Raw genomic sequence first — 26,884 nt, forward strand, 5'->3', positions numbered from 1 at the left:
TTCAGTCAAGACCCAGCGGATGAATATCATCGGGAGACACGAGCCTCTGGCGAGTGGCTCTCGATTGATATTCCCGCTGGGTCTTGACTGAAATACAAGCCATATAAAAAACCATGAGTGTTGTAATCTGTATATCCCATTCTACCATCAAACACAAAGTGTAGACTACTAGCGGCACTGTTGCGATCTGTGCAGGGTAAAACTGTTGCCAGCGAGACTTAGCCCTTTTGCAACCTTAAACTAAGTGACCGTCGCTGAAAAAATAAAACGAATGAGTGCATCGATAAGTACGCGGTAACACTACTTTCAGACCATTTAAAAGCTTTAAGTAAAGGTTCATAAGTTGCAAGAAAGTAATGAAGTCGAATAGAAATGAATTTAGTTGAAGCGCACAATTCTTTTGTTTTGCGTTTCAGGTCGGCAGAACGGGCGAAACGGGTTTGGGACCCATTTGGCTTACTCGATTCAGAATCGATTCCACGTTGTTTTTCTCGAACGTGTGTAATTAGGCTTATTGACAGAGAAGCAAATTTTAGGGAACAAATATGTAGGTTTAGATTTAACCATTTGCTCCCTATTTGAAATGTATCTACGTGATAAACTGTTTTGCGAGTGTGTTTGCATGGATGAACTTAAACTGGTATGGGTGTGAGGAAAACGCGACCGACACGTCTGTCACCGCCGATTGATTGTATTTTGAAGGAATATGACTGGATTACGGAAAAATATGTGGACTTACTGCAAAGCCAGGCAAAAGAGTAGACTTGCTCGCAAAACACGTGAAACAGCCGATGTTTGATAGCTGAAGGCGCACACCAAAACACACTACCGACAGATTCTCAAAAGTCGTCTGCTAACGATGCAAGGGGAGGGTACTCGTGTTTTTGTTTTGGTTCGCTAGCATCTGGTTATCTTGTAAGTTGAATGTTCGTTTTTTTCGACCTGCATTGCTTTCATAATGAAAGAAACTTTTGCTTATTGCATCTCATATATCAGATCAGTTCTGAGATTCATTTTTGCGTGCAACTGATATGGTTTTCTGAGCCGTGCAATACGATTTTAGAACTTCATACAAATGTGTCACATTGTTCGGCGCGAGGTCAAAGGTCGGGAGGAAAGTAGTCCTTTGCCCAAATCGGAATCTGCACTATCATATATTTTTTGGAGTCCATGATGTATTTATTGAGCTATAAAAATACAACATATATACCCATACTGAAGTAACAGAGACAAAGAAGGGAGGTCATGGGATATATATATATATATATGTGTTATATATATGTGGCAGTCAGTCACCCTTCTGAATAAGCTTATAAGCTTTGCATACTCATCTGATATCTGCTCAGCAGTAATATTTTTGATTAACACGAAGTCATCAGACCTGGCTGAGGAAATATAGGTACACATGTGATGTACAGTGTAAGGGCATTGAGTGAGCATCCCGGATGTGACGATGTGTTGCCATTCTGAGTCATATACTCCTAACCGAGCAAGGCCAGGCACTAATAACAAAATCCAATAAACAAAGTGACGTAAGCTCTCTGAATACAGTGGAACCCACTTTTAAATACCCCCAATTTAAGACTTCCTCCCTTTTAAAACCTTGTTCTTTTGCATTTTTTTTTCATGAGCCCTGTAAATGTACCCCTATTTTAACCCTTACACTGGTGCAATTCTGTAACACATGTTACACAGCCACTGGTGAATTAACAGAGAGAAAAATAAAGAAAAACGGTCATATAGGTTTTCGCATCCATGGGAGGTAATCGGAACCGACCAAACAGACTGAGCCAGTAGCGCGACATATGTCGTGACAACCAGGTGACAGGAGTATACGTAAAGTAGCGCGACATATGTCGCGACAACCAGCCAAGGGTTAATTAGACTCCCTGCTTTTAAAGACCTACTTTTCTCTGAATTTTGGAGGTCTTAAAAGGGGGGTTCCACTGTATAGAAAACAGAAAGTAAGAGTTATGGTGAAATTTGAACCTGTCTCCTGTTGTTGTTACTCAATCTTGTAAACTGTACATGTATCTGGAACACTTTGACTTAATTGGGATCCATTGTACATATTGGTGATGGTAAAAATTTAAAAACCACTTTTATTTACAGATTTCTTTATCTTTGTTATGAATTTAAGTTTCATTTTTGTGTTTGAAATGCTTTTAGATTTTGAGGCCATGAAGTGATAGCTGGCATATTATGAAAGATAAAAAAAAGCGTTTTGTTAAAGATTTGTTTGTATACAATACATGTATAAATAGTATAGATACCTGAGGAAAATATAAAAATCGATTTAAACTTTTTTGCAATAAAAATTGCAAAACAGAATCGAATTTCAAAGAAATATTAAAAAACATTGAAAAACATCAAATTCTACCAATGTCGCTAAGCATCACGTGACTTTCAGCGAGATCGGCGAAACGCTACAGGAACTCCACCCGGGGGGGGGGGGGGGGGGGGGGGGTCCAGGGAAAACGCCTACAGGAACTCCACCTACAGGGAATCCCTCTCTTTTGGTTGACATAGACCATTTTCAGTCTGACTTTGTTGGTCTGTCTAGCTTTCTTGTGACTGTTTTAGATCTTTCATAAACCACTTAGAAGATTTGGAATGAAAAAAAGAGATGGTAATGAAAGAAGTAAATGTTTTGAAAAAGAAAAGAGGATTGGATGATAAATAAACAAAAAAAGAATGAAAAAAACGGCTGGCTGTGGGAATCAATCCGAACCACCTCACCTGGCTTTTGGTCAGCAGCACAGTACCCACTACACTCATAACTCATAACTCATAACTCATAACATTTTATTGATCCAACAAAGGAAATTAAATTAGTCATCAGCACATATAGGTCATTAATTAATAACTATAAAAGAATAAAAGAAGAAAATTCATAAAACCCATGATATAAAAATACCCTTTTTTCTTGCACACCTGACACACCGACACACCAATACACATGCCTACATACATACCTACATACATACCTACATACATACATACATACATACATACATACATTCCATGTTAAAGTGTAGTTAAGAACATCACAGTAATTATATCATTGTTTGGATTAACAGATAAGTTTTTATGTAAATGATGATAACAACAATCCATAATTAACGCTATTGCACTACCAAAGAAGAGACCAACCAAACACATAAAAACCAATAACAGTAATCATCATCAGTTATCACAGGTATCACAGTAGATTAGCCATCAGGTAGTTAGACTCAATTGGGCAAATATAGTGTCAACACCATCACAACAAAGCTAGAGCTCATTAGGTAACTAGCTGTATGTCATATCAGGTACACAAAAAGAAGCTTCATTTAGAGAGCTACTCATGAGTGTCAGGTCTTTGGCGTAATAAAGTTATTGTATTGTATTGTATTGTATTGTATTGTGGGGGGCTCAGTAACAGACTTGTCGGTTCCAAAGCCACTTCGTATTAATTAACTTAATGTTGTACAAAACCTGCTCCATTCGATTTTGACTGATTAATGGCTCCCATCGCGCATTGGTCATGAAATTACTTTTTCAAGTTCATGCTCCTGAATTTTTACCTGTACAATTGGCAGCATTTCTTTCTGTTAATGTGTTATAGTAGGTCTGTAAATACAGCTGCTTTTATTCAAAGATTTTTACTCTTAGATTCTGTGTTTATGGTTTTTTATATGTGATGCTTTTTTTTTTCTTTCTTTTTTTTCTTCAACGTTTTTTTCTTTTTTTGCCTCAGTTGCATGCAGTCCGCTTCAAGCTGAAAAATAAATGAAAAGAATGAAACCCTAATTTTTTTATTTTTTTATTTAATTTTTTTTTTTAAACTTTTTTTTTCTCTTCCTTTTCTCTTCTTTCTTTCTTTCTCTCTACAGCTGAGCGTCCTTCTTCATTGGCGTTTTATATATTTATCAATTGTATGTGGTTTTCTACAATGGACAAAATCTTGCATCTTTAATGTTGGTTATTGTCTTACATATGTCTGTGTTTGGGTTGACTTAGGTGTTGTTTGTGGCGGTGTCATGATGGAGTTAACATAGTAACAATCTTTTATATGTGATGCTAATTTTGTTTAACATTTAGTGGTCATGTGTTTTTATTTACTGTTCTTGAAAATGCATTCAACTAGCTGCTGGCTAGAGATGAAAAAGATGTAGAGAGTTTTATAATATATGCACTCTTGTTGAATACATTTTACTTGTCTTAGTTACTGTTTTCAGTATTGTATTTTACATTGTTGTTATGATGTGTGCTTCATGAGTGTTTGTGGTTTCCATGAAGGTAAAAGACAGGTATAAAAAAACCAATAACATCACACATTCTCTTCCAAGGCCTGAAAAGTCTTTTGTCATCTAGTCTCTAAGCATAAGCAGAGTGGTCTGGGCCAGCCCATTTATTTGATTGAAACTGGGTCAGAATTCTGTCCTGTTACTTGTCTATTTTAGTGATGTTTCACAAAGAGTGCTGCAGTTGCAACACATCGACAAGTGTGTGCTAAGAAAAAAACAACTGCAACCAAAGAAAATAAAATAGATTGAGGAAACCTTTTTTTTATTAACCTGAATTCAGAAAAAGAAATCAAGTTTTCACAATGCATTTTAATTATTCATGGAACATGAGATAATATTGGTTTAGCCAAGGACAGAGAAAACAGGTGTGTGTGTATGTGTGTGTGTGTGTGTGTGTGTGTGTAATTTAAACATATTTAAGCAGCAACAAAGGATTGCTCATGTTGATTTTATTGTGAATTAAAATAAACACAACTATCATCTTTCGTCATTTTGTTGTTGCAGTTTGTTTGTTTGTTTGTTTGTTTGTTTGCTTAACGCCCAGCCGACCACGAAGGGCCATATCAGAGCGGTGCTGCTTTGACATATAACGTGCGCCACACACAAGACAGAATTAGTCGCAGCACAGGCTTCATGTCTCACCCAGTCACATTATTCTGACACCGGACGAACCAGTCCTAGCACTAACCCCATAATGCCAGACGCCAGACGGAGCAGCCACTAGATTGCCAATTTTAAAGTCTTAGGTATGACCCGGCCGGGGTTCGAACCCACGACCTCCCGATCACGGGGCGGACGCCTTACCACTAGGCCAACCGTGCCGGTCTGTTGTTGCAATGAGACTGATAAAGAATGTTGCTTTATTTCCAAGCCAAAATCAGAGTTAAAATGTGTTCAAGAATCGTACACTGCTCTCCTCCAAATTTGAAATGTATATATGTTTTCAGCGCATCATTTTTGTCACAGATCATATCTCATCTATATATATATACAACTAGTGTCTGTGTGTCTGTCTGTCTGTGTGTCTGTGCGCGATGCGCGGCCAAGGTTCTCAATGGATCTGTTTCAAATTTGGTGATCATATTCAGGTACACCCTGGACACAACCTGGTCGATGAGATATTTCAACACGTGCTCTCAGCGCGCAGCGCTGTGCGCGCTGAACCGATTTTTTTTTTGTGGTCTGGATCCACTACCAGTAACTCTTCCTTATCTTCTCCAGTGTTTTCAGCCGCGATTATCTCCCTTCCTCCGTGTGGCGTCAATCCATATTCCCGTTACTACGTTACTATTTTTAGAAGGTCACTGCACGTTACTATTTTTAGAAGGTCTCCAGTGTTTTGCGCGTTTATCTCCTTTCCTTCGTGCAAAGCCGGGTCCCAGGCGCAGCCTGGTATTCGGCTCTACTTCTTCCCGGCGAAGCGGGTAATCATCTAGTAACATAATTATGTAGTCCTTATAACTATAGCCTATATATATACGGTTCATATGAGAAAATATCACATTTGTAAAACTACTAATATTCTAAGAAAAGACATCCATTCTGTTCTAGGAATTAAATGATCGGCTGACACAATACAATTTTCAATACAATTTTTCTCGCACAATGTGTTTTTCTATGATCATATAGATCTACCCAAATTTTCTCAAAAACTGAAAGCACATTCACATGTCATGTAATGCTCCACGATGTTTGTACCCAATAGAGATTTGTTAAACTCTACAGTCTGTTAAATCTCTTGCGTAAACCTCACACATGCAACATTTGTTTGAGTTTCTTTATTTTCAGTTGCAACTGTCTTGGTCTATCTTGGAGTTGTACTGCGCACTGCCTCCTGTACGTTAGTGATATATTTTCTTTCAAGGTCACTGGTGAGTCACCTAGCTATGATCGATGGCTAACTAATGTATTAAACAGTCGTCAGAGAACAGAACGTGTTTGCTATCACCTAGTTATGTGTAAACTGTGCGCTCTGTACATCTGTGCGCTCAACTGTAGCAGACGGTGTTTTTTTTTTTATTATATCAACAGAGCCATCGGAGAAGCAAGTTTGTTGGATTCCCCTAGAAACTAAAAATAGACTTAGGCGACATGCATTTTGCTTGGAGATTGAGACACACAGTAAAATGCATAAAATATGTTGCTGCTACAGGTAACGTTCCTTAAAAAGCCTTGTAACGCGTGGAAATATACATCAATACATGTCATATGGGTAAGCTAACAGGCGAATCCGACAAACAAACTGTTACAGGTGCTCGAAATAGCCTGACCTAATGAGGTCACGACTTGTCAATAGCCTCTAACTGTTGCTTTGTTCACCTGAGTTATGCAAGAAACTTTTATTCAAACAGAAATTCACAATTGATTATAAACAAATATAATTTCATGACTAATAAAACGCATTTCGTGAAGTATATATAAGAAAATAGACATTTTTCCCTGTATGTATATTTTGTGGTGCAGAGATTTCATTACAGACGCCATTTTGGGACAGGAATGGTTTGTTTGTGTTTCTCTTTCTTCCGATAAAAGTAGTTTATCTCCCGATCTTTTCATCAATCGAAGGAACATCTTGTGGTGTTATCCTCTGCACAACGTCTATCGGGCACATTGCACTTCATCGTAGTCGGTGTCCTGTGAGTTTAGTGTTGGATGAAAAGACTAAGTTATCCGGACGTCCCAAGTGGGAGGGAGGGGGTAAATTCTTTATTCATCTTCAGGCTTCACTCTTTCACATTCACTTGGCGTAATTCGGTTGAATTTGTGTTGTTAATGAGTGTGTTGATGTGGTCCTTTGCCGTATGCATATGATTAACCCTTCAATTCGTATGCCATTGAAGATTATAGAATGTGCTTACAGCAAGCGAATATTTTCAGACAGTTTTACTTCGTACAAGTTGTTCTACTGTTTCTGTAGTGTCCCTTTGTTCACTGCATAGCCTGATTTCCTGTTTCCTCTGTGCCTCGCTTCGTTTTAAACGTATGGTAACATTCCTGTCCTGACTGCTCCCAAAGTAGCTATTAGTTGGTAACTGTTAGCAAGAATTTGAAATGTCTAGTGTGGGAGAAATTATGCATTTCTTTTTCAAACGCATTAACTTTCAGTTTAAATTAGCAAATAACATCTGTGACTTTGACTTTGCAAACATCCGAACAGTGAATGGTTCATCCAGTAAAAATCCTCAGCAAATCCTTCTGGTATGAGATGACTAATGCCGTGATGGTTGTGATTTTTTTGGTTCAAAAACTAAAGTTTTAAACGAAAAAATCACAACTATCAGCCATCTCATACCAGAAGTGTTTGTTAACACCATGATTATGATGCCTTTGCTGTCAAACTGTCCTGGTACGTTAACATTGCTGCATAATTCTAATGCCTGGAATTATTTCAAAATGGTTGTGTTACTGTTACTGTTAGCAACTTTAGCATCTACTCTAGCACAAAATGGTTATACAGATCTTGTTATGAAATGTGTTTTGTTTTTGTTTGCTGTTCTATGCAGTTCCACTTGTCTAATTGAAGGGCCAGGCTCCAATTAGTCCAATGAATATATTATAACTGGCTCAGTGTTTTGGTTGCCTAGATACATGAGAAGCTAGCTGCTGGGATGTGGTATATTGATCTTTTTTGCCAGCTCAGCCCGGACATGATCGAGAGCTTAACAGTTACAAATGTCAATCTCTGTTTTCACTGTTAATTTATGCAATAATGTATTCTGTTGCAGGCGTCCGAGATTGAGCTATTGGTTATCATTAATTGCCTGTGACTGGTTCAGTGGTTGTCCAGAATTTCAACATGTCTACACACAAGTAACTCACTAACTGCAGACAGTGTCTGTAACCAGAATATACAGGTAATTAAGTCATACTGCTGATTTTCTTTCTAAAATTGTGTGTCATGCCTTAGCTAAGGAATATCACTATTTATCGGGAAGTTTGTCGATTCCAGCACAGAATAATTCTGTGAGTTTGACTAGAAAAAGAATAATCTGATTCTAGTGATTAATAATTGTTTGCCAATGCCATTATGACCAATAGGAATTATGATGCCCTGTTGTTTGTCTCTTGCAATAACTTGAATAAGGGCAGTATATTCCCTTGCATCTAGACACAATTAGTGAATTATACCCCCTACCCCCCTGAGGAGAAATGTGAGAATTTTAGTTTGACTGATTTGTTGTGATATATCGAAAGTTAGATGTTGAGGTATTAATTGGCTGTAGGTTTTGTTGAAGTTACCACAAAAAAAAGAGAACAAATGGTTTTTGTTCCTGTCCCAAAAATGTTCTCGTGATCTCTGTTTTCTCTTTGTATATATGTATGTATTTTTTTCTCTCTTGCAGAATTGATTGTGACCGTCACTGGATAAGCAATGGACCTGGTTGTTGCCATAGCGATTGGGGTGCTGGGCACCGTGTTTCTTGGCGCCCTGGTAGCCTTGGTGTTTGTCTGCCGTCATCGTTGTCGTAGTTCGGATCTCATTAGTCAGCAACACAAAGACAACAGGTAGGTTGTACAAAGTGTTGCGAGGAAATAGAAGACAACACTTTAAAGGCACAGTCCCTCCCATGTACACCATTTGGCTCACCATCTCATGGCTCACCATCTGAGATCTGGACAGGCTTTTATATGGGATAGTTAGGCCTTCTCTCCACTGAGGCACATGGAATACTGAAAATCAACAGCCCGACTACTTTCTGTGAAGAGTTAGAAGTTTTTGTTGGATTAATTTCTTATAAACCCAATTTCATGGGTGAAACTAGCCCGTCAATTGACAGATTTCCGTCAATTGTAAAAATGTTATGACGGAAATTCCGTCAGTCCGAAATTTTGACCCCCCCAAAATTATTTTGAAACGGTTTACTTGCAGCGATGTTTGCGAAACTCGTTTGAACTGCTGACACGATTCGGTTTCAGCTTTCGGTTTGAACGGAAGTACTCTTTTGTGTAAGAATACCTCCTGCGTCTTGTTGTTAAAAACTTCGCAGGAGTCTGACTCTCGGGTCGCTTCATTTCTCTGACTGCGAATAAAAGGCTCTATTTCCGTATGTGTTATAAGCGCATGATCGAGTGACTTGTTTGGTGAAATTGTTGTTTTGTACAAGGGCATTGTTTTTGTGGCTCATCGACTTGATAGGATCTGCTGTTACTTATTACTCATTTCTCTGCTTGCTTCAGCACAGTCTATCTTTACCTTTCTGGCACTCTTTTAAGCAGAATAAGTTGGAATGGGCCTCTAGTGCTAGTGAGAATGGACTAAAAATAAAAATCCAAGATTTTATGTTTTTTTAAGGCTGATCTGGTCTCTTAGGTTTTTGACAGGCATTAAAGTGTCACATATTTTTTTTTGAGAGCCCAGGAGAGGCCATAAAATCACCTATAAAACGTCAAAATTTGTTTTCAGCTGGGGGGCTTTTAAGCCTGTGACTAAGGTGACCCTCACACTGTTACCAGACACTCCCCGGGCTTATATTAAGCCTAGCGCAGAACCGCGCGAGGTGACATGCGACTCATTTCGTGGTGGAGGGTCACATATATGCATGGGTGAAACTAGCCCGTCAATTGACTGAAATCCGTCAATCTGAAAATAAGTCTGACGGAAATTCCGTCAATCCGCAATTTTGAAAAAAAAATTTAAAAAATTGACAAAAAAACCCGAAACTACTTGCGGAACGCGTTTTCGAACTGCTATAGTGAACCGGTTGCAGTTTGCCCGGAAGCGCTTTTGCCCGTGCTCGCGGTAAACCCCGTAGGTGAGGTTTCTTTGCTTTCGGATTCGCTCTGCATCACGATAAAAAAAAAGTTCTCTCGCGTTTTGGCAGGCATTACCAAGTGGTGACACGATTTCTACGACAAAGATGCCGGTTTTGACGGAAAAACGCACGGACAGATCTTATTGATGCTGGTCTAGCCAAGAAATGGCGATGGGACTGGTTGGAGTTCATGAAACTAAAACTGTGTGTGATAAGTTTGGTGCTTGAAACTCAAGTGCTTTTCCTTGAGAACTTTGCACTACAGTGGAACCCCTCTCTAGCGACCCTGAAAATGTTGAAAAAAATTGGTCCTTATGGAGGGGGCGGGGTCAGGGGGCCACAAAGAAAGTCACCTCAGATTTTCTTAAAAAAAGAAAACAGAGAAGTTTGAGTTGCTGACGACCGTTTCCTCAAGCAAACTGCTTCGATTTCACAAACATTGTCGATGGTGTCCACCAGTTTTGGTGCATGTACTACCCTCAGATCTGGGTACCCTGGCCAAGTTTCCTCTCAAGACATCAAAGAGATCACGTCATAGGTTTAACTCCCCATAGGTTAAACTCGGTCACTGACCCGGGTGCAGGAAGTGTTTCCTCTCTCAGATATGAAAGGGGAACCACCTCTCGTAGCTAAAACTGGGTCAATGACCCCTGGGAAGAAGGTCAATGTCTTTTAACAAGGCCACCCAGCTATCGCAATGGACCTGCCTTTGATCTCGATGATTGGTTTGTGATGTTTAGGTCGGTCCTTAGACGTTAGAGCGGGGTGGTCGCTACACTGGTGACAACTATATAAGGAAACACATCGGTTAAAAAAAAAAACGTCGTTGTGGCGGGGTAGTCCTTAGAGAGGGGGGTCTTAGAGAGGGGTTCCACTGTATAAGAGATGCTACTGCTTAGTTGCTACTTTGTGCAGTGCTACATCATGCTGTTTGCATGTGTGACATTCTGTTTCATCATTTATTTCAATGCCTGTCTGGCAATGTTTGCTTCTTATAATTAAATATTTCGAACTTTTATTTCAGTTGTTCAGTTGTTCACTTTCTATTTCATGTAGTATGGCTGTTGTCAATGTTAATTGTTATCAATTGTGTCGTTGTGTTGGAAGATGCAAGTGTGAAAGGATACACACAAAAATGATTACTTCTGTGAATTGTTTTGATTTTGTTTACCTTTTTTACCATATCATTAGAATCGGAAGGCATTTTTTTGACCTGCATGATAGTGTATTTTTTTGCCAGGAAAGGCCACAAAATCACTATGAATAATGCAAAAATTCGTTTTCGGCCCTGCCCCGTACCCCGCCAGGGCCTGGGCGGCCCCTGGACCCCTGCCTCAAAACAATTTCAGTCAATTTGATTTTCCTAGGTTTCCCCCATGTATATGCTTTTATAAACTAATTTAGTACTTTCGTATTGCCATCGGATGTCATGCAGGCCAGATGTGCAACTGTTAGCACCTCCCTGCTGTCTGTTTGTATTTTTGTGCTTGCTTAGTGACAGTTTTTGTGTGTGCACACGAGTGAGTGTGTGTGCATGAAACAAGTACAAGTGTGTGCATTTATATGCTCTTCTTTTTTTTAACACTTATTCAGTAATTTTCTGTTGCTGTGTTGCGCAGGCCAGATGTGCAGCTGATAGGGTCAGCAGAGGGCATATACCAGCCTGCCTCAGATGTGGAACTGGACGATGTGCAGTTTAACCCAAGACTGGAGGAGGTGCTCAACAACGAACAGTGGGTTGACGATGCCACGTGAGTGTAATTTTTGTCTCTTTGCTGGGTGTCGTTTAATGATTTTGTTAGTGATACGTCTGCTTTCTGTGTTTGTTGTCTAAATTTTCTATGGTAGCTAGCTGAAAAGAGACGTGATTATCTGGCTTGACTTAGTTTGGCTGGGCCTCTTTGATTTTGAAGAGAAAGAGGTTGAAGATATGTTCTATGGTAAGGAAAGTGGAATTAGCCAATTTTGCTGTTGCATTCACTGGTAGTACAACAAATCAGAACAAGGCAGCTTTGGACATCTTTCTAGCAAAATGAAGTCGCAGACTGAGGTTTATAGCATCTTATACATTTTCTTGGAACATCAGTTGATGTAAGATAAGATGACATCCAGCTGCAGCTAGCATGTATGTTGAAAACACTTCAGAAAAAAATTTGTGTCCACTTTTTGCCGGTGATTCACGCCTATCTGGGTTATCTATCTTGTGCTTGACAAAAGTTGTTGCAACTGTTTACTTTTATATATATATACATGGATGTATATGCCTGTCCATTTTTAATTCAATTTTATCTCCAGTGCAAACGCCGGTGTTTAATGTTTTTGTTTTTTTGCATCCCTGAGAAAAAACTCAAGATCCTGTGGGATTTTAGCCTTTTACTTGTAGAGCTCAAAGGCATATAGTCCTTCCTGTGTAAATGATTTGACTCACCATGTCAGATCTGACATGAAAAAGCCTGGCAGAATCTGAGATGGTGAGCCGAAATTTTTTCACTTGAAGGAGTGTGCTTTCAAGTAAGACTTCCAACCTTGTGTTCATAAGTAACATTCTATTGTTATTTGTGCAGGGGTTTGATTCCACACTGCCTGTCCATTCTGAAAACGTGCCATCATCTGACAGAGAAACTGGTGGGTATGACCATGGGCAACGCTCAAAACATCCGCACTCAGGAGACGCAAACTGATCTGGTCACCATCGCCAGACGCATATCTCCCCGTGTAGATGAGGTGGTCAAGTCCATGTACCCGCCCCTGGACCCCCGGTTGCTAGAAGCACGGTAAGGGGAACATTCTGTTGGGTCATGAGATTGATTTTACTGTTGAATTCTGGGAACAATTCAAGAAAAAAGTTAATTGTATGTTTAGTTCAGATTGTGAGGCACAATAATACATTCGGTGAAACAGATAAGTGTCTAATTATTTTAGATTTTAATGTTGTTTGTTATTGTTAGTTTTTGCTGTGATTTCTGGAGAGGGCAGGTGTAAAACCACTTTGTGGAAGTCTGAAGACTACAGGTTTTGCAGAGAACATTTTCATTTAAACTTTGATTATTAATACCCACAGTTAAGAACCTTAGTGCTCAGCACTCTATAACCCTATCCCCAGAATGTACTGAAAGTGTAGATTGTGTATTGGTGATGTTCATGAGGAATGCATCCATGTCTAAAACAGATATTCACTGTTGGCATGTAGTATTATGTTATAGTATCAACAGTGAATTGGCACACGACATATACCGGCACGGTTGGCCTAGTGGTAAGGCGTCCGCCCCGTGATCGGGAGGTCGTGGGTTCGAACCCCGGCCGGGTCATACCTAAGACTTTAAAATTGGCAATCTAGTGGCTGCTCCGCCTGGCGTCTGGCATTATGGGGTTAGTGCTAGGACTGGTTGGTCCGGTGTCAGAATAATGTGACTGGGTGAGACATGAAGTCTGTGCTGCGACTTCTGTCTTGTGTGTGGCGCACGTTAAATGTCAAAGCAGCACCGCCCTGATATGGCCCTTCGTGGTCGGCTGGGCGTTAAGCAAACAAACAAACAAACAAACACACCACACATAGAATACTACCATGGCTTTTGTTGTTAACAGCATAGATTATTTAATTTTTTTTTAAACAGATGCACAGCACTGGTCCTATCAGTGAGTCACTTGGTGATGGTAACGAAGAACGCGTGTCACATGTCTGGTGTCTTGGACTGGATTGACCAATCATTGGCTGATGTTGAGGATCACCTGAGGGTAAGTGTAGCGAAAGCTGTGTTTTAAGATCCTTAACCTTTGCCGGATGCCGCTTTTGACTACACACGCCCGACGATGCGGGTTTGTCTGAACCCATACATTTGAAAGAGGGTTTTTACCGTTTATTTCTCTAACGACGGGGTGGGTTCAGGGAAACCCACAGCGCTACTTCAGTGGGTGCATCGAGTTTCTCCCTTCACCGACTTCTTGCAGGGTAGGGAGAGGGACAGGGGGAGGGAGAGACTGAGAGAGACTGAGAGACTAAGAGAGAGAGAGAGAGAGAGAGAGAGAGAGAGACTAAGAAAGAGAGAGAGAGACTAAGAAAGAGAGAGAGAGAGACTAAGAAAGAGAGAGAGAGAGAGAGACTAAAAAAGAGAGAGAGAGACTAAGAGAGAGAGAGAGAGACTACGAAAGAGAGAGAGAGAGAGAGACTAAGAAAGAGAGAGAGAGAGAGAGACTAAGAAAGAGAGAGAGAGACTAAGAAAGAGAGAGAGACTAAGAAAGAGAGAGAGAGACTAAGAAAGAGAGAGAGAGAGAGACTAAGAAAGAGAGAGACTAAGAAAGAGAGAGAGAGAGATACTAAGAAAGAGAGAGAGAGAGAGAGACTAAGAAAGAGAGAGAGAGTGAGTAAGAAAGAGAGAGAGAGAGACTAAGAAAGAGAGAGAGAGATTAAGAAAGAGAGAGAGACTAAGAAAGAGAGAGAGAGAGACTAAGAAAGAGAGAGAGAGAGAGAGAAAGAGAGACTAAGAAAGAGAGAAAGAGAGACTAAGAAAGAGAGAGAGAGAGAGACTAAGAAAGAGAGAGAGAGAGAGACTAAGAAAGAGAGAGAGAGAGAGAGACTAAGAAAAAGAGAGAGAGAGAGACTAAGAAAGAGAGAGAGAGAGACTAAGAAAGAGAGAGACTAAGAAAGAGAGAGAGAGACTAAGAAAGAGAGAGAGAGAGAGACTAAGAAAAAGAGAGAGACTAAGAAATCAAATCAAATCAAATCAAATTTTATTTTACGAGTGTTGTGGCATAAGCAATATAAACGAGCTTCTTTTCAACCAGCCCTCGCCCAGAGAGGGACTATTCTATTCTTGAATACATATACATATATATATATATATACATACGTAAAACAATTACAAAAGATAAGCAAGGCAGAGAAACTATTCACATGACTATATACACGTTGTAGGCTATACATACATTCTTGTGTTATGAAACACTGATGCTTTATGGACAGATATGATCAATATGAAAATAATCAGAACGAAGTCTTCCATCACTGTGACTTTTCGTAATTTGACATTAAATGTAATGAGAGGTGTTTTTTGAAAGTATTGAGACTTGTTGGGACTCGAACTGATTCCGGGAGAGAATTCCACAAAACGCTGCCAGAATAAGCTAAACTTGATTTAAAGAGATCTATCCGCGGAATGGGGACGTTGAATTTTCGGCTTGGTTTGGCTTTAAATTTTGTAATGAAAGCACTCGGTGCATGGCCGGAAAGGATTTTGTGAAGGAGCACGCCTTTATTTGATTTAAATCTTTCTTTTAAAGGCAAAATCTTAAGTTTTTTATAATCGTCGAAAACAAGACTGGATTGTTTTAATAGAACTGATTTTAGTGCTCGTCTGTGTAGACTGTACAGTGGTTTTAAAATGTTTGCACTGGCAGAGTCCCAGATGGTCGAACAATAATCCGTGATGGTTTGTATGTATGCATTATAAAATAATAACCTTGAGTGTGGATCAAGAAAGTGCTTTATTCTGTTCAACAAATATATTTTCCTCGACACGGTTTTGCACAACGATCTAACATGATGGGTCCAAGATAAATTATTATCGATATTTACTCCCAAAACTTTGTGATCTCCTACTTCCGCTATTGCATCGTTGCCAATTAATAAGGAATGAGGATTATTCTTGATGTTTTGTCTTTTTTGCCTTGTTGTAATTAACATGTATTTGGTCTTTTGGGGGTGAAGACTCATGTGGTTATATTTTGTCCAATTAAAGAGAGAGAGAGAGACTAAGAAAGAGAGAGAGAGAGACTAAGAAAGAGAGAGAGAGACTAAGAAAGAGAGAGAGAGACTGAGAAAGAGAGAGAGAGACTAAGAAAGAGAGAGAGAGAGACTAAGAAAGAGAGAGACTAAGAAAGAGAGAGACTATGAAAGAGAGAGAGAGAGAGACTAAGAAAGAGAGACAGAGAGAGACTAAGAGAGAGAGACAGAGAGAGAGAGACTAAGAGAGAGAGAGAGACAGAGAGAGAGAAACAGAGAGAGAGAGACAGATAGACAGATAGAATGACAGACAGAGACAGACAGACATACAAACAGAGAGATACGGACAGACAGACAGAGAGACAGACAGTCTCTTGGAGACAAACAGGCAGACAGACACTGTTCCGCCGCTTTGGTAATTATGGGTGTAGCAGAACCCGCGCAATCGGCAGAGGGATAGTTACAATCACTACTACTCTTTAAAAGTATGGGTTTGTGTGAACCCGCGCCATCGGTAGTGTTTATGTCAATTAACATAATCAATTAATTTTAATGTTTTGTCATGTACACACTAAAAATTTGCAGACAGAGAGCAAATTAGGTGTGTGAGAGATACTTAAAATTTCAAAACGATACCTTTAATGGTTCCAGAGTTACAATGATTTTAGTGTGTCTCTGGGTACAGGTGAACCCAGGAAGCACGGCAAAGGTTAATAAAAACAAAATAAGAGATGTAACTTATTGGAACATTTAATCATGGACAATACATTTTATTTTGTATTCATTATTTGTTTGTTCATCCACCTCAAAGATAAGAGGGTCGATATGCTGGTGAATGAGTGAATTTGTCTGATAAATCGTTCAATTAACCTTTTTTGTTTTTGTTTGTTCGAATTTTCGATTTTCAAACATGAGCAGGCTATCCGTTTTAGAATTTATTACAGATATTTAGTTTGAAGACTTCTTCTCTTTTCAACCAATCAATCAATATGAGGCTTATATCGCGCGTATTCCGTGGGTACAGTTCTAAGCGCAGGGATTTATTTTTTAAATTTTTTTTAATTTTTATGCAATTTATATCGCGCACATGCTCAAGGCGCAGGGATTTATTTATGCCATGTGAGATGGAATTTTTTTTACACAATACGTCACGCATTCACATCGGCCAGCAGATCGCAGCCATTTCGGCGCATATCCTACTTTTCACGGCCTATTATTCCAAGTCACACGGGTATTTTGGTGGACATTTTTATCTATGCCAATACAATTTTGCCAGGAAAGACCCTATTGTCAATCGTGGGATCTTTAACGTGCACACCCCAATATAGTGTACACGAAGGGACCTCGGTTTTTCGTCTCATCCGAAAGACTAGCACTTGAACCCACCACCTAGGTTAAGAAAGGGGGGAGAAAATTGCTAACGCCCTGACCCAGGGTCGAACTCGCAACCTCTCGCAAGTGCGTTACCACTCGGCCACCCAGTTCTTCTCTTTTAAGACATTGTATGTTCTCTCTCATGTTCTCTTCATAATGTGTGCACATGTGTTTTAGGTTCCTGTTTTTACATTTAGTCAAGTTATGACTAAATGTTTTAACATAGAGGGGGGAATCGAGACGAGGGTCGTGGTGTATGTGTGTGTGTGTGTGCGTGCGTGCGTGTAGAGCGATTCAGACCAAACTACTGGACCGATCTTTATGAAATTTGACATGAGAGTTCCTGGGTATGATATCCCCATACGTTTTTTTCATTTTTTTGATAAATGTCTTTGATGACGTCATATCCGGCTTTTCGTGAAAGTTGAGGCGGCACTGTCACGCCCTCATTTTTTAACCAAATTGGTTGAAATTTTGGTCAAGTAATGTTCGACGAAGCCCGGACTTCGGTATTGCATTTCAGCTTGGTGGCTTAAAATTTAATTAATGACTTTGGTCATTACAAATCTGAAAATTGTAAAAAACATTTTTTTTTATAAAACTATCCAAATTTACGTTCATCTTATTCTCCATGATTTGCTGATTCCAAAAACATATAAATATGTTATATTTGGATTAAAAACAAGCTCTGAAAAATAAATATATAAAAATTATTATCAAAATTAAGTTTTCCAAATCAAATTAAAAACACTTTTATCTCATTCCTTGTCGGTTCCTGGATCCAAAAACATATAGATATGATATAAAAACACGCTCAGGAAGTTAAAACAAAGAGAGGTACAGAAAAGCGTGCTATCCTTCTCAGCGCAAATGCTACCCCGCTCTTCTTGTCAATTTCACTGCCTATGCCGTGAGCGGTGGACTGACGATGCTACGAGTATACGGTCTTGCTGCGTTGCATTGCGTTCAGTTTCATTCTGTGAGTTCGACAGCTACTTGACTAAATGTTGTATTTTCGCCTTACGCGACTTGTTTAGGGTTACAATTTCTCACATTTTCAGGGATCTTTCAACAGTAGGGCCCCTGTAATTTAATTCTTTATTCATTCCCCACTGTTATTCTGTGAGCAGAATTAGCATACTGGCACAGTTATGTAAATCAGTTGTATTATGTTCCACATATCATCTTCTTATAGTATATAATACATTGTTTACCTTCAAAGAAGGTAGAATTCTAATAAATGTTGGCGTTTCATTTAAATATTTATATGATATGATTTCATTGATTTAGTGTCTTAAAAAAAGGCACAACATTCTATTGTTTTCTTTATGAATGTATTTTTACCATTTCATGAATAGAGGCACCACTGTGTCACTTTTATTCTTCTGAGAGCTTGCGTGTCAAATGTTCTTAGGTTCTGCTAAAAGCACCACTGTGTAACTTATTTTGACCTGAGAGCTTGTATGGCATGGTACTCAGGTTCTGCCAGAAGCTAGAGGAATCACTGTGTTGTTTGCATTATCCTGATTGTTTGTGTGTCTTATGTTCTCAGGTTCTGCGAGAGGCAAGCGTGTCATGCGAGATGAATCGTGCAGTCTTGCAGCAGTATCAGCAGCCACTGTCTGGCAGTAATAGTTCTCAGAACCCAGCCAACCTTTCTACCCCCACTTCTTCCCCAGCTGATGGGCAGCACGGTTCTTCCAACACCACCGCCACAACCACGACCACAACTACCACCACACCGGTCATTCATAACGACATGTCACAAGTCTGATTTGCGGTGTGTTTCAGCCATTGTCATCACCATCAGAGAATAGCGTGGACGTACTCACTCTGACTTGAAAGGATAAAGTAATTGAATGGGTGACTGATTTTTTTGTTTTATGTTCTGGACGGTTTATGGTGTGGATGCAAGTCTCATTCAGTCAATGTGGAAATGGTTGCAGTGAAATGATTCTCATCTGCCAATTCAACGTGTCTTACTATTATTCGGTCATTTTGTCCATTCTTTTGCATGCTGTTTTGTTAATCTATCACACTGAAATTATGTCCAATAGAAAATGAATGTGCCGTATTTTTAAGAAATGTGTTGCATTCCAAAGTCAGTACCTGTCCCATACGGGCACATGGTGTAACTCTGGTGTACATTCCTCATTTTGTGCGTGTGTTTGTGTTTTTCCATCACACTGATCATCTCAATCAAAAGATTTATACAAGAAAATTGCCATGTTTTATAAAGCAACATTCCAGATTTATATTTTGTTTACCTTTTTGAGCGTCACATCAAATGTTTATTGTGATTTGTTTTCAAGATTTTGGTTGCCTGTGCTCATGGGAGACAACCTAGCACTGACTAGTGTGAAATTCAGCAGCAGTATTTAATCATTTTATGTTTTTGGAGACAAACTGTTACAGTAATACATATACATTTTGTTTTCAGTGTTTTTATGTCAAAATTGCTCTCTACTGTTCATGTACAAAAACATTTAATAAAATTATGTTACTTTAAAAAGGCAATAAATTTACTGCATGAAAATGTGCACTTATTCCATTCAAAAGTTAAGGCTTATATAGCAAATGGACTTGAACTAGCAATCAAAAGAGAATCAAAATCTTGATACTTTTGTTGGTAATGTTTTGGCATTATTAAATAATTACTAGCAGAGCATTTACAGACCTAGCTGTTGCTCAAGAGATATTCTGTTTTTCTTTATTAGTCAATGTCATATCAAATGAGAGTGTATTTAAGCCTTACACTGGTGCAATTCTGTAACACATGTTTATATAGCCACTGGTGAATTAACAGAGAGAAAAATAAAGAAAAACGGTCATATAGGTTTTCGCATCCATGGGAGGTGATCGGAAGCGCGACCTACAGTATGTCGTAACAACCAGGTGACAGTATACGTAAAGTAGCGCGACATGTCGCGACAACCAGCCTAAGAGTTAAAATGTTGGTGTTGTACCCTTTTTTGTGGTACAGAGTGAGGGGTTCTGGGTGAGAGTTTGGCTGACATTCAGATTTCTTTACGGAGATTAGATTTCATAAATGCTGCTTTTTACCATAGTGTTTACTACCGTATTTGACGGATTACAAGACGCACCGTTTTATAAGCCGCACCCCCGACTTTTAACAAATAAATTGGGACGAGCCACGTATAGGCCGCGTCACTATATTAGCCGCCGTGGAAAAAAATATAATCAGATCGTGTCAATCAATCAAAACAACCAGGCAAACGAAAGTACGGTATTTGGCAAAATCGGCTCCGAGAATAAACAAGTGAAACAAAGAAGAAAAGTGAAAAAGTTTGAAGAAAAATATCACACACACAATTTGTAACCAACACACACATGTAGTCCCGCCCAGAATAAGCTTTTTTGGGATGATTTACGACTTTTGCACACATTTCGAGCAGACGAAAACACAACATGGCGGCTCTCGCTCCTCCAATTATCGTGAGACACAAAAAAATGAAATCTCGCGTGCGCGAGATCCTGATACATCCGGTGTTTCTCTGTACGCTATCTTGTCATGACGACTTGTTGACAAACGAAGATTCGCGAAAGAAAGAGAAGCGCCGAGTCTTGAGTAGAGAGCTAATAAAGTGCCGGTAATCGCTAATCGAGCGAAATGAAAATCCGCGGCGACTTCCATAAGGTGAATGCTATTCAAGTTTAGGTAACGTTTTAGCCGCATCTTTTTATAAGCCGCAATGCGATTTTTTTTTTTAAAAAGTCGCGGCTTGTAGTCCGTCAAATACGGTAAATATTTTCAGATAGACTAGGATTCTCGATGAGGTTGGTGATGCATGTATGTGTGAGTATCAGTGCACAATGATTCTTAGAAAACTACCCCGCAGATGTTTCTGAAATTAATTGTATGCAAGTTGAACAATTCTTCCAGATAATAATCCCCAGACATTTTTTCTCATTTTTGTCCATACATTTTTTGGATGACATTGTGACTGACTTTTTGCGAAAGTTGAAAATGAGTCCTTAATTTGGTTATTTTATTTATAGCCAGTGAATAAAATATTTGAAGGTTGGCACACACAAAAAACAAAAAGTGCATCAGTTTAGAGAACACTTGCATACATATTTAGTGCTTTGTTGAGAAATTGCAGCAGAAACAACATACAATGTATTTGTAAGAACAGTGTAAAAAATATTATTACTGTTTTCGCTCCAAATAAATTTAATGTTCCATGTTCAGAGATGCTAGCTGTCAAACTGCTGTTGTCATAATTGTTGGAATTTCTAGCATAAATGTGTTTATTTTTGTTATTCTACTTTCATTCATCCCTTGTGTAATAACCACAATCAAATCAAGCTGAAAATGGAGTGCCTTATCTTTGCAAAGTGATTTCTTACAATACTGTTTGTGATCTTGGACAATGCTGCTGCTTTATTTGCAATAATGAACGAATATGCAGTTGCTGTAGTGACTGGAATTATGTCTCACATATTCATAACAACCAAATGGCCATCCTAGTCATTAAATGTACATCCCGTCAAAGAAGGCATTCTTTTATACCCACCAGCAACCTTCTTCATTATAGTTTCTTGATTATTTTAATTGAATTAATTCCTTGACCTACCCCCCGCGGGTTAGGGGGAGTCCCATATTGGTTGGGACGAGAAAGAATTTACCCGATGCTCCCCAGCATGTCGTGAGAGGCGACTAACGGATTCTGTTTCTCCTTTTACCCTTGTTAAGTGTTTCTTGTATAGAATATAGTCAATTTTTGTAAAGATTTTAGTCAAGCAGTATGTAAGAAATGTTAAATCTGTTGTACTGGAAACTTGTATTCTCCGAGTAAGGTAATACATTGTACTACGTTGCAAGCCCCTGGAGCAAATTTTTGATTAGTGCTTTTGTGAACAAGAAACAATTGACAAGTGGCTCTATCCCATCTCCCCCCTTTCCCCGTCGCGATATAACCATCGTGGTTGAAAACGACGTTAAACACCAAATAAAGAAAGAAAGATTCCTTGACCTTTTTGCCAAGAAAACATTCAGATAGATTATCTTACAGTATGCATGTGGGTTGTACCGTAACAATTCATATTGAACATTATTTTTTCATGTACAGCATGTGACATTACACTCAGCAGAAATATGTATGGGTAGAATCAGCTTTTGTTGTAGTTGAGCAGTTTTCCTTTTTGCACAGGTTTGTGTGCGTGTGTGTGTGTTTTTAATATGGACATTGTTTTAAGATATTTTTTTAAATGCTTTTCAGTTGGTCATCCATTGGTCATGTTCTTATAAAATTGTTCTTCAGATTGTTAATATGTCTGCTTGTTTTGCTTTAACATTTTTGTAATCTCTTGTGCAGTGAATTTTGTGATATGAAAGTTTAGTGAGAAAGGGACGGTCACTGTAATACTGCATGCTCGACTTTGTATTAATGCTTCTTGAGAGAATCTCAGTGAGCCAGTAATTTTGTTTTGAATTATCACTCGCATATATATATATGCAGGGTTTTCATGTTCTTCATTTTGGTTTGCACTAACACATTTCTGAAACCATACTGTTCTCAGATTTTGGGGAGATTTCTTTATGAACTCCTCAGCTTTGTATCAGAAGTTGTTAAAATGGAGAAAGGAACACAAAATGTATCACAGTAAGATAGATTTGAAAGCTTTGCAATTGACCTGCTGCAATATGTTCTTTGACTTTGCTGCTCAGTTTGCAAGGTTGATTTAAGATTTTTCTTTTAGATTGCATATGGTTATTGACATGCTTGTGCTTGATTGCACCATCTGAGTTCTTTGGAGAAAAAATTTCCGGGGGGGGGGGGGGGGGGGGGGCATGCCCCCGGACCCCCCTAGTAAGGCTAGGCGCTTCGCGCCGTCGACTTGACGTTTTGCGTCTGCAGTTAAAAAGGTTCAGCCTTTTTTTTACAATTTTCAATTCCCATGCCTGTTTTGTGCATATCATTTTCAATTTTTATTCACTGCAAGTATACTGTTGCAAAGCTGTTCAATTCCTCTTCAAAGGTAGAAGTTGCTGGAATGATATATTTATGTGTAGTTTCAAAAGTCACCACAAACACCAAGCCGGTTTGTTTGAGTATTGTGTGTGTGTGTGAGTGTGTGCTTTTGTTGTTGGATCAAAGGAATACTCAGAAACACACTTACAGGGTAATATTATATTGCAAGCTACCTGGTGTATTCAAATACCAGCAGATCAGTTTGAACTCATCCCTGTAGCAGAATGTGCAAGATTTTTTTTATCCCCAAAGGATTAAAATGAGATTCAAGTCTTTATTCGTGGCTTTAATAGTCACTCCTACCATAGGATGTTAGAAATATATTGCAGTTACATTTGAAGTAAGTTTATCCCCCCCACCCCTCCCTTCTCCTGAACTTCAGTTTAAACCTTTGAAGGTGGTTCAAGTAAAAAAGAGTCTTATTGACATTACTATTCCAAGGAGTGTTGATTTTTTTCTTTTGATCTTGTTTTTTTTTTAGCACATTTGTTTTTTCTGTTTGAAGTTGCTGCGAACTTTTTTGTTTTATGCAAAATGTCCTTGTACACGGTGTCTTTTTGTTTTGTGAGCATCATCATTGGTATTCTATTACTAAACAATGTACCCGTAAAAAAGTTTGTTCTTGGCGAGACTTGCAGTTTGTCAAACACCCTTTCCTTTTTATCCTTTTGTTTAAATTTAAAGAAATGAAGTCTTCTCTTTCCATTGTTCCCTAACATCAACCTGTCAGTCATTTATCATGTTCACGAACATGTGCTGTTGCACAAATTATGTTCAGATGCGGAAGTTTTGCTAAGTATTTTCAGTGCCATTTTTACATTCCTTCTTAAATATTGCAAAGTGTTACTTTTTCTCATTCCAGGTGATACAGAATACATCTCTGTCATTGGACACATATGACTGTCCTTTTTGTATTATTAATACACATTACTTTATTTTTTAATGCCTTTCAGAAATGTAACTTCAGAAGTATATTTGTCGAATGTTCTGTGCATTCCAGATTCTGTTTAATAAATCTTCACAACACTCAGACATGAGACCAGCAAATGTTCCAAAAGTAGGAAAGTAAGCCGGGGTCCAGGGGCCACATAGGCCCCTGGTGGGGTCCAGGGGCAACGCCCCGGTAGGGGGTTCAGGGGGACGGAAAATGAATGTTAGAATTATAAAGGCCATTTTGGGGCCTCTCCTGATAGCAAAAAATTAGATCATGCCTTTTTAAAAAGCTATAAAAACCACAAGAATAATATGTTTTAGCATTTTAAACAAAAGTGTAATTTATAACAATCACACACACACAAAACTTACTTGAAAACTTTCAGAACCAACACATTTTTTCCACCAAGTCCGTATTTCATCACGCAGTGGCCTTTGTCGCACCAAGTGCACACGGCCTGACCGGGAATGGATATCTTGGCGATACTGTCGCCAATGAGCTTCTGACAGCCAGTTGGCTTTCCACTTGTTTTTCACACTTTGGTCGTCGATCGTAAGAGCTTCCACAGCCGACAAAACAATACGGAATCCTTCGGCGTTTGGAGATCGGCAGCCAATCAAAACAACCCGCAAACCGCCATCGGTGAATAATTAGGCCTAGGCGATAATCGTCGGAGATCGACAGCCAATCAAACGCGACCCATGATACTGCTATGGCCGTTCACGCGAGTGCTGGGGTGCGAATGCACTGACCAGTTCAGACGCAGACAGCTTCAGCTGAACGGTTCATACCACCACCCCGCCCCCCTTTTTTTCTCAACGAATTTGCATCGATCTCAAGAATGGTCTGTGAGCTAAGGAAAATATCGGAATTCCGATAAAATTCGGACCAGTCCCATGTCTGAACACTCAAAACATATTTCAGATACAAATGTATTATCTTCTGGCTTTTTTTCAGTGATATTGTATGTCAAAGTTATATGTAGTCCCCCTCAGTGAAAATGCACCATGTACCACATAGTAAACTGTTCCTGTTAAAATACAATTGTTTCCATTGTGTTGTTGCCAGGCCTCGGTCTTCGGTCTCTGACGCATTCCTTTCTGATTTGACGCATTGGACCTAGCCTTGTCTGGTCGATGGACCGATAGTTTTTACGTTTTGGTGGTCAACTGACCGATACATATTCGTACAAGGCGGACAAGGTCTGCAATGAATGGAATGGGAGTTGCAAAGTCGGAAAACAAACCCTGATCGAAATGCTCATGTTCGCTACGAGTGAAAATGCACTCGGTGCCGAGTCCGTGTTTTTCGTCATCGACACTCGAGGCTGCGTTTACGGAAATACCCGATCCAGCCGGTGTACCTATTTACCGAAAACGGCGCAAACAGCGGAAAGTTCATCAATATAATACTACGGCATGGTAATGCGAAGATCAGGCAGGATCCCTACATTCGCACACTGGGCACTGTATTGGAAAGGGTAGGCCAGGAATGTCAGTGAATTTGGACCTATTGTTTTTTTTAAAGCCAGGACATTTGGACCTATTGGTTATTTTTAGGGAGGTCCAAATGACCTATTGTCTTCTTCGGCTGGCAACAACACTGGTATAAATAAGGCTTTTCTTTAAAAAAATAACTAAAGACTATAAAAAGTAAAAACTTTTTTTTCTTCATAACTTTCATTTGAAAATTCAGCAGGTATATGTGTCAAAGCAAGCAGAATATTTGTGTCTGCATAGCAGTTTAAAGTCTATAGTTTGTGAATTTTATTTGTCAGCTGTGATCTGTGATTCATTGTCAAATTCAAAGAATGAAAAAATGAGTTATCTGGAGAGCAATATTTATTTTTGCAAACTCTATACATGTATTGGATTGAAATAGAGAAGATGGTACGCTTTCATTGAGGGTTACTATTCCTTCAGGGTAAGCTTTACGGCTACTTTTTGTGACTTTAAAAAAACACCACAATTTCCCCTGAACACTCAAAATTAAAAGATGATACATGTACACAACATACGCAGTGCCTTTTTTTTCAGGCTCACAGAAATGATTCAGCAATTTGTGGACTTTTCCAGAATCTACAAGGCAGCATTTTGAGAATGTTCAAATCAACCTGGTTAGACATAGAAATCATTATCGTTAAATACTACAGGATATAGGGTGGAATGAGAGGAAAAAACCCTTTCAAAGTTCATGAGCAGCAGCATATTGCGGTTTTGTGGAAATGTCAATATTGTTGAAGTGTTTGTTGACTCTGTGCAGTAACAAATAGAATATAAAATGCTTGAAACTTCTTGTGTGCTTTTGATTGTGGCGGAAGAGTTAGAGTGTCTTCACTTCACTCTTCAGTGGAACCCCCCTTTCAAGACTTCAAAAAATCCTGAGAAATCAGGTCTTTCAATAATATGCACCAAGGTGTTTATTTTTACTATGATTTCAATATCTGCTAATTTTTTCTGGAAAGAAGTTGGTCAATAGAAATGGTAAAAAATCGGATGTTCAAGCGTATAATCAGAAATGCTGCTTGTAAAATGCTGAATTTAAACACTCTCTGAGTCTCTCTCTCTGGAGGAAGTCCTAAAATCGAGGTAAATTTACAGTCGCTACAAAGATAAAATCTAAGAGAACAATTAAGTCTTAAAAGTGTGGGGGGGAAGGGGGGGGGGGAGCGAGTCTTAAGTCGGTGATCTAATAATGGGGGTTCCACTGTACCAGTGGACAAGCTTGTATGATCGTCTGACTATCATTCTCCAGTGTCGCTGCAAACATTTATACCCTGATTCTAGACTTGGGGGGGGGGGGGGGCGATACCCTGATTC

At 39.1% G+C, this 26,884-nt stretch overlaps 1 protein-coding gene and 1 long non-coding RNA gene across 4 annotated transcripts; both read left to right on the plus strand.

Annotated features, from left to right (window-relative positions):
- The first annotated feature begins 4 nt into the window (after nt 1-4).
- On the plus strand, nt 5-26,359 carry LOC138982476 (uncharacterized). Its single transcript, XR_011460876.1, has 2 exons — nt 5-1,821; nt 20,031-26,359. It is a non-coding gene; the product is annotated as an uncharacterized lncRNA (long non-coding RNA).
- Nucleotides 6,752-26,359, plus strand: LOC138982474 (transmembrane protein 98-like). 3 transcript variants are annotated; one of them, XM_070355771.1, is made up of 7 exons: nt 6,752-6,788; nt 8,015-8,143; nt 8,633-8,795; nt 11,662-11,793; nt 12,607-12,816; nt 13,657-13,777; nt 18,688-26,359. In XM_070355771.1, the coding sequence occupies exons 3-7, from the start codon at nt 8,662-8,664 to the stop codon at nt 18,907-18,909; spliced, it is 819 nt and encodes a 272-aa protein (XP_070211872.1). In that variant the 5' UTR covers nt 6,752-6,788; nt 8,015-8,143; nt 8,633-8,661; the 3' UTR covers nt 18,910-26,359. The 3 variants fall into 3 exon arrangements, with proteins under 3 accessions (XP_070211872.1, XP_070211874.1, XP_070211873.1); XM_070355773.1 differs by lacking the exon at nt 6,752-6,788 and adding an exon at nt 6,797-6,925; XM_070355772.1 differs by lacking the exon at nt 6,752-6,788 and adding an exon at nt 6,840-6,986.
- Nucleotides 26,360-26,884: the final 525 nt, after the last annotated feature.

This window comes from Littorina saxatilis, linkage group LG12, assembly GCF_037325665.1.
Source record: "Littorina saxatilis isolate snail1 linkage group LG12, US_GU_Lsax_2.0, whole genome shotgun sequence".
In the NCBI taxonomy this organism is placed as follows: Eukaryota; Metazoa; Mollusca; class Gastropoda; order Littorinimorpha; family Littorinidae; genus Littorina; species Littorina saxatilis.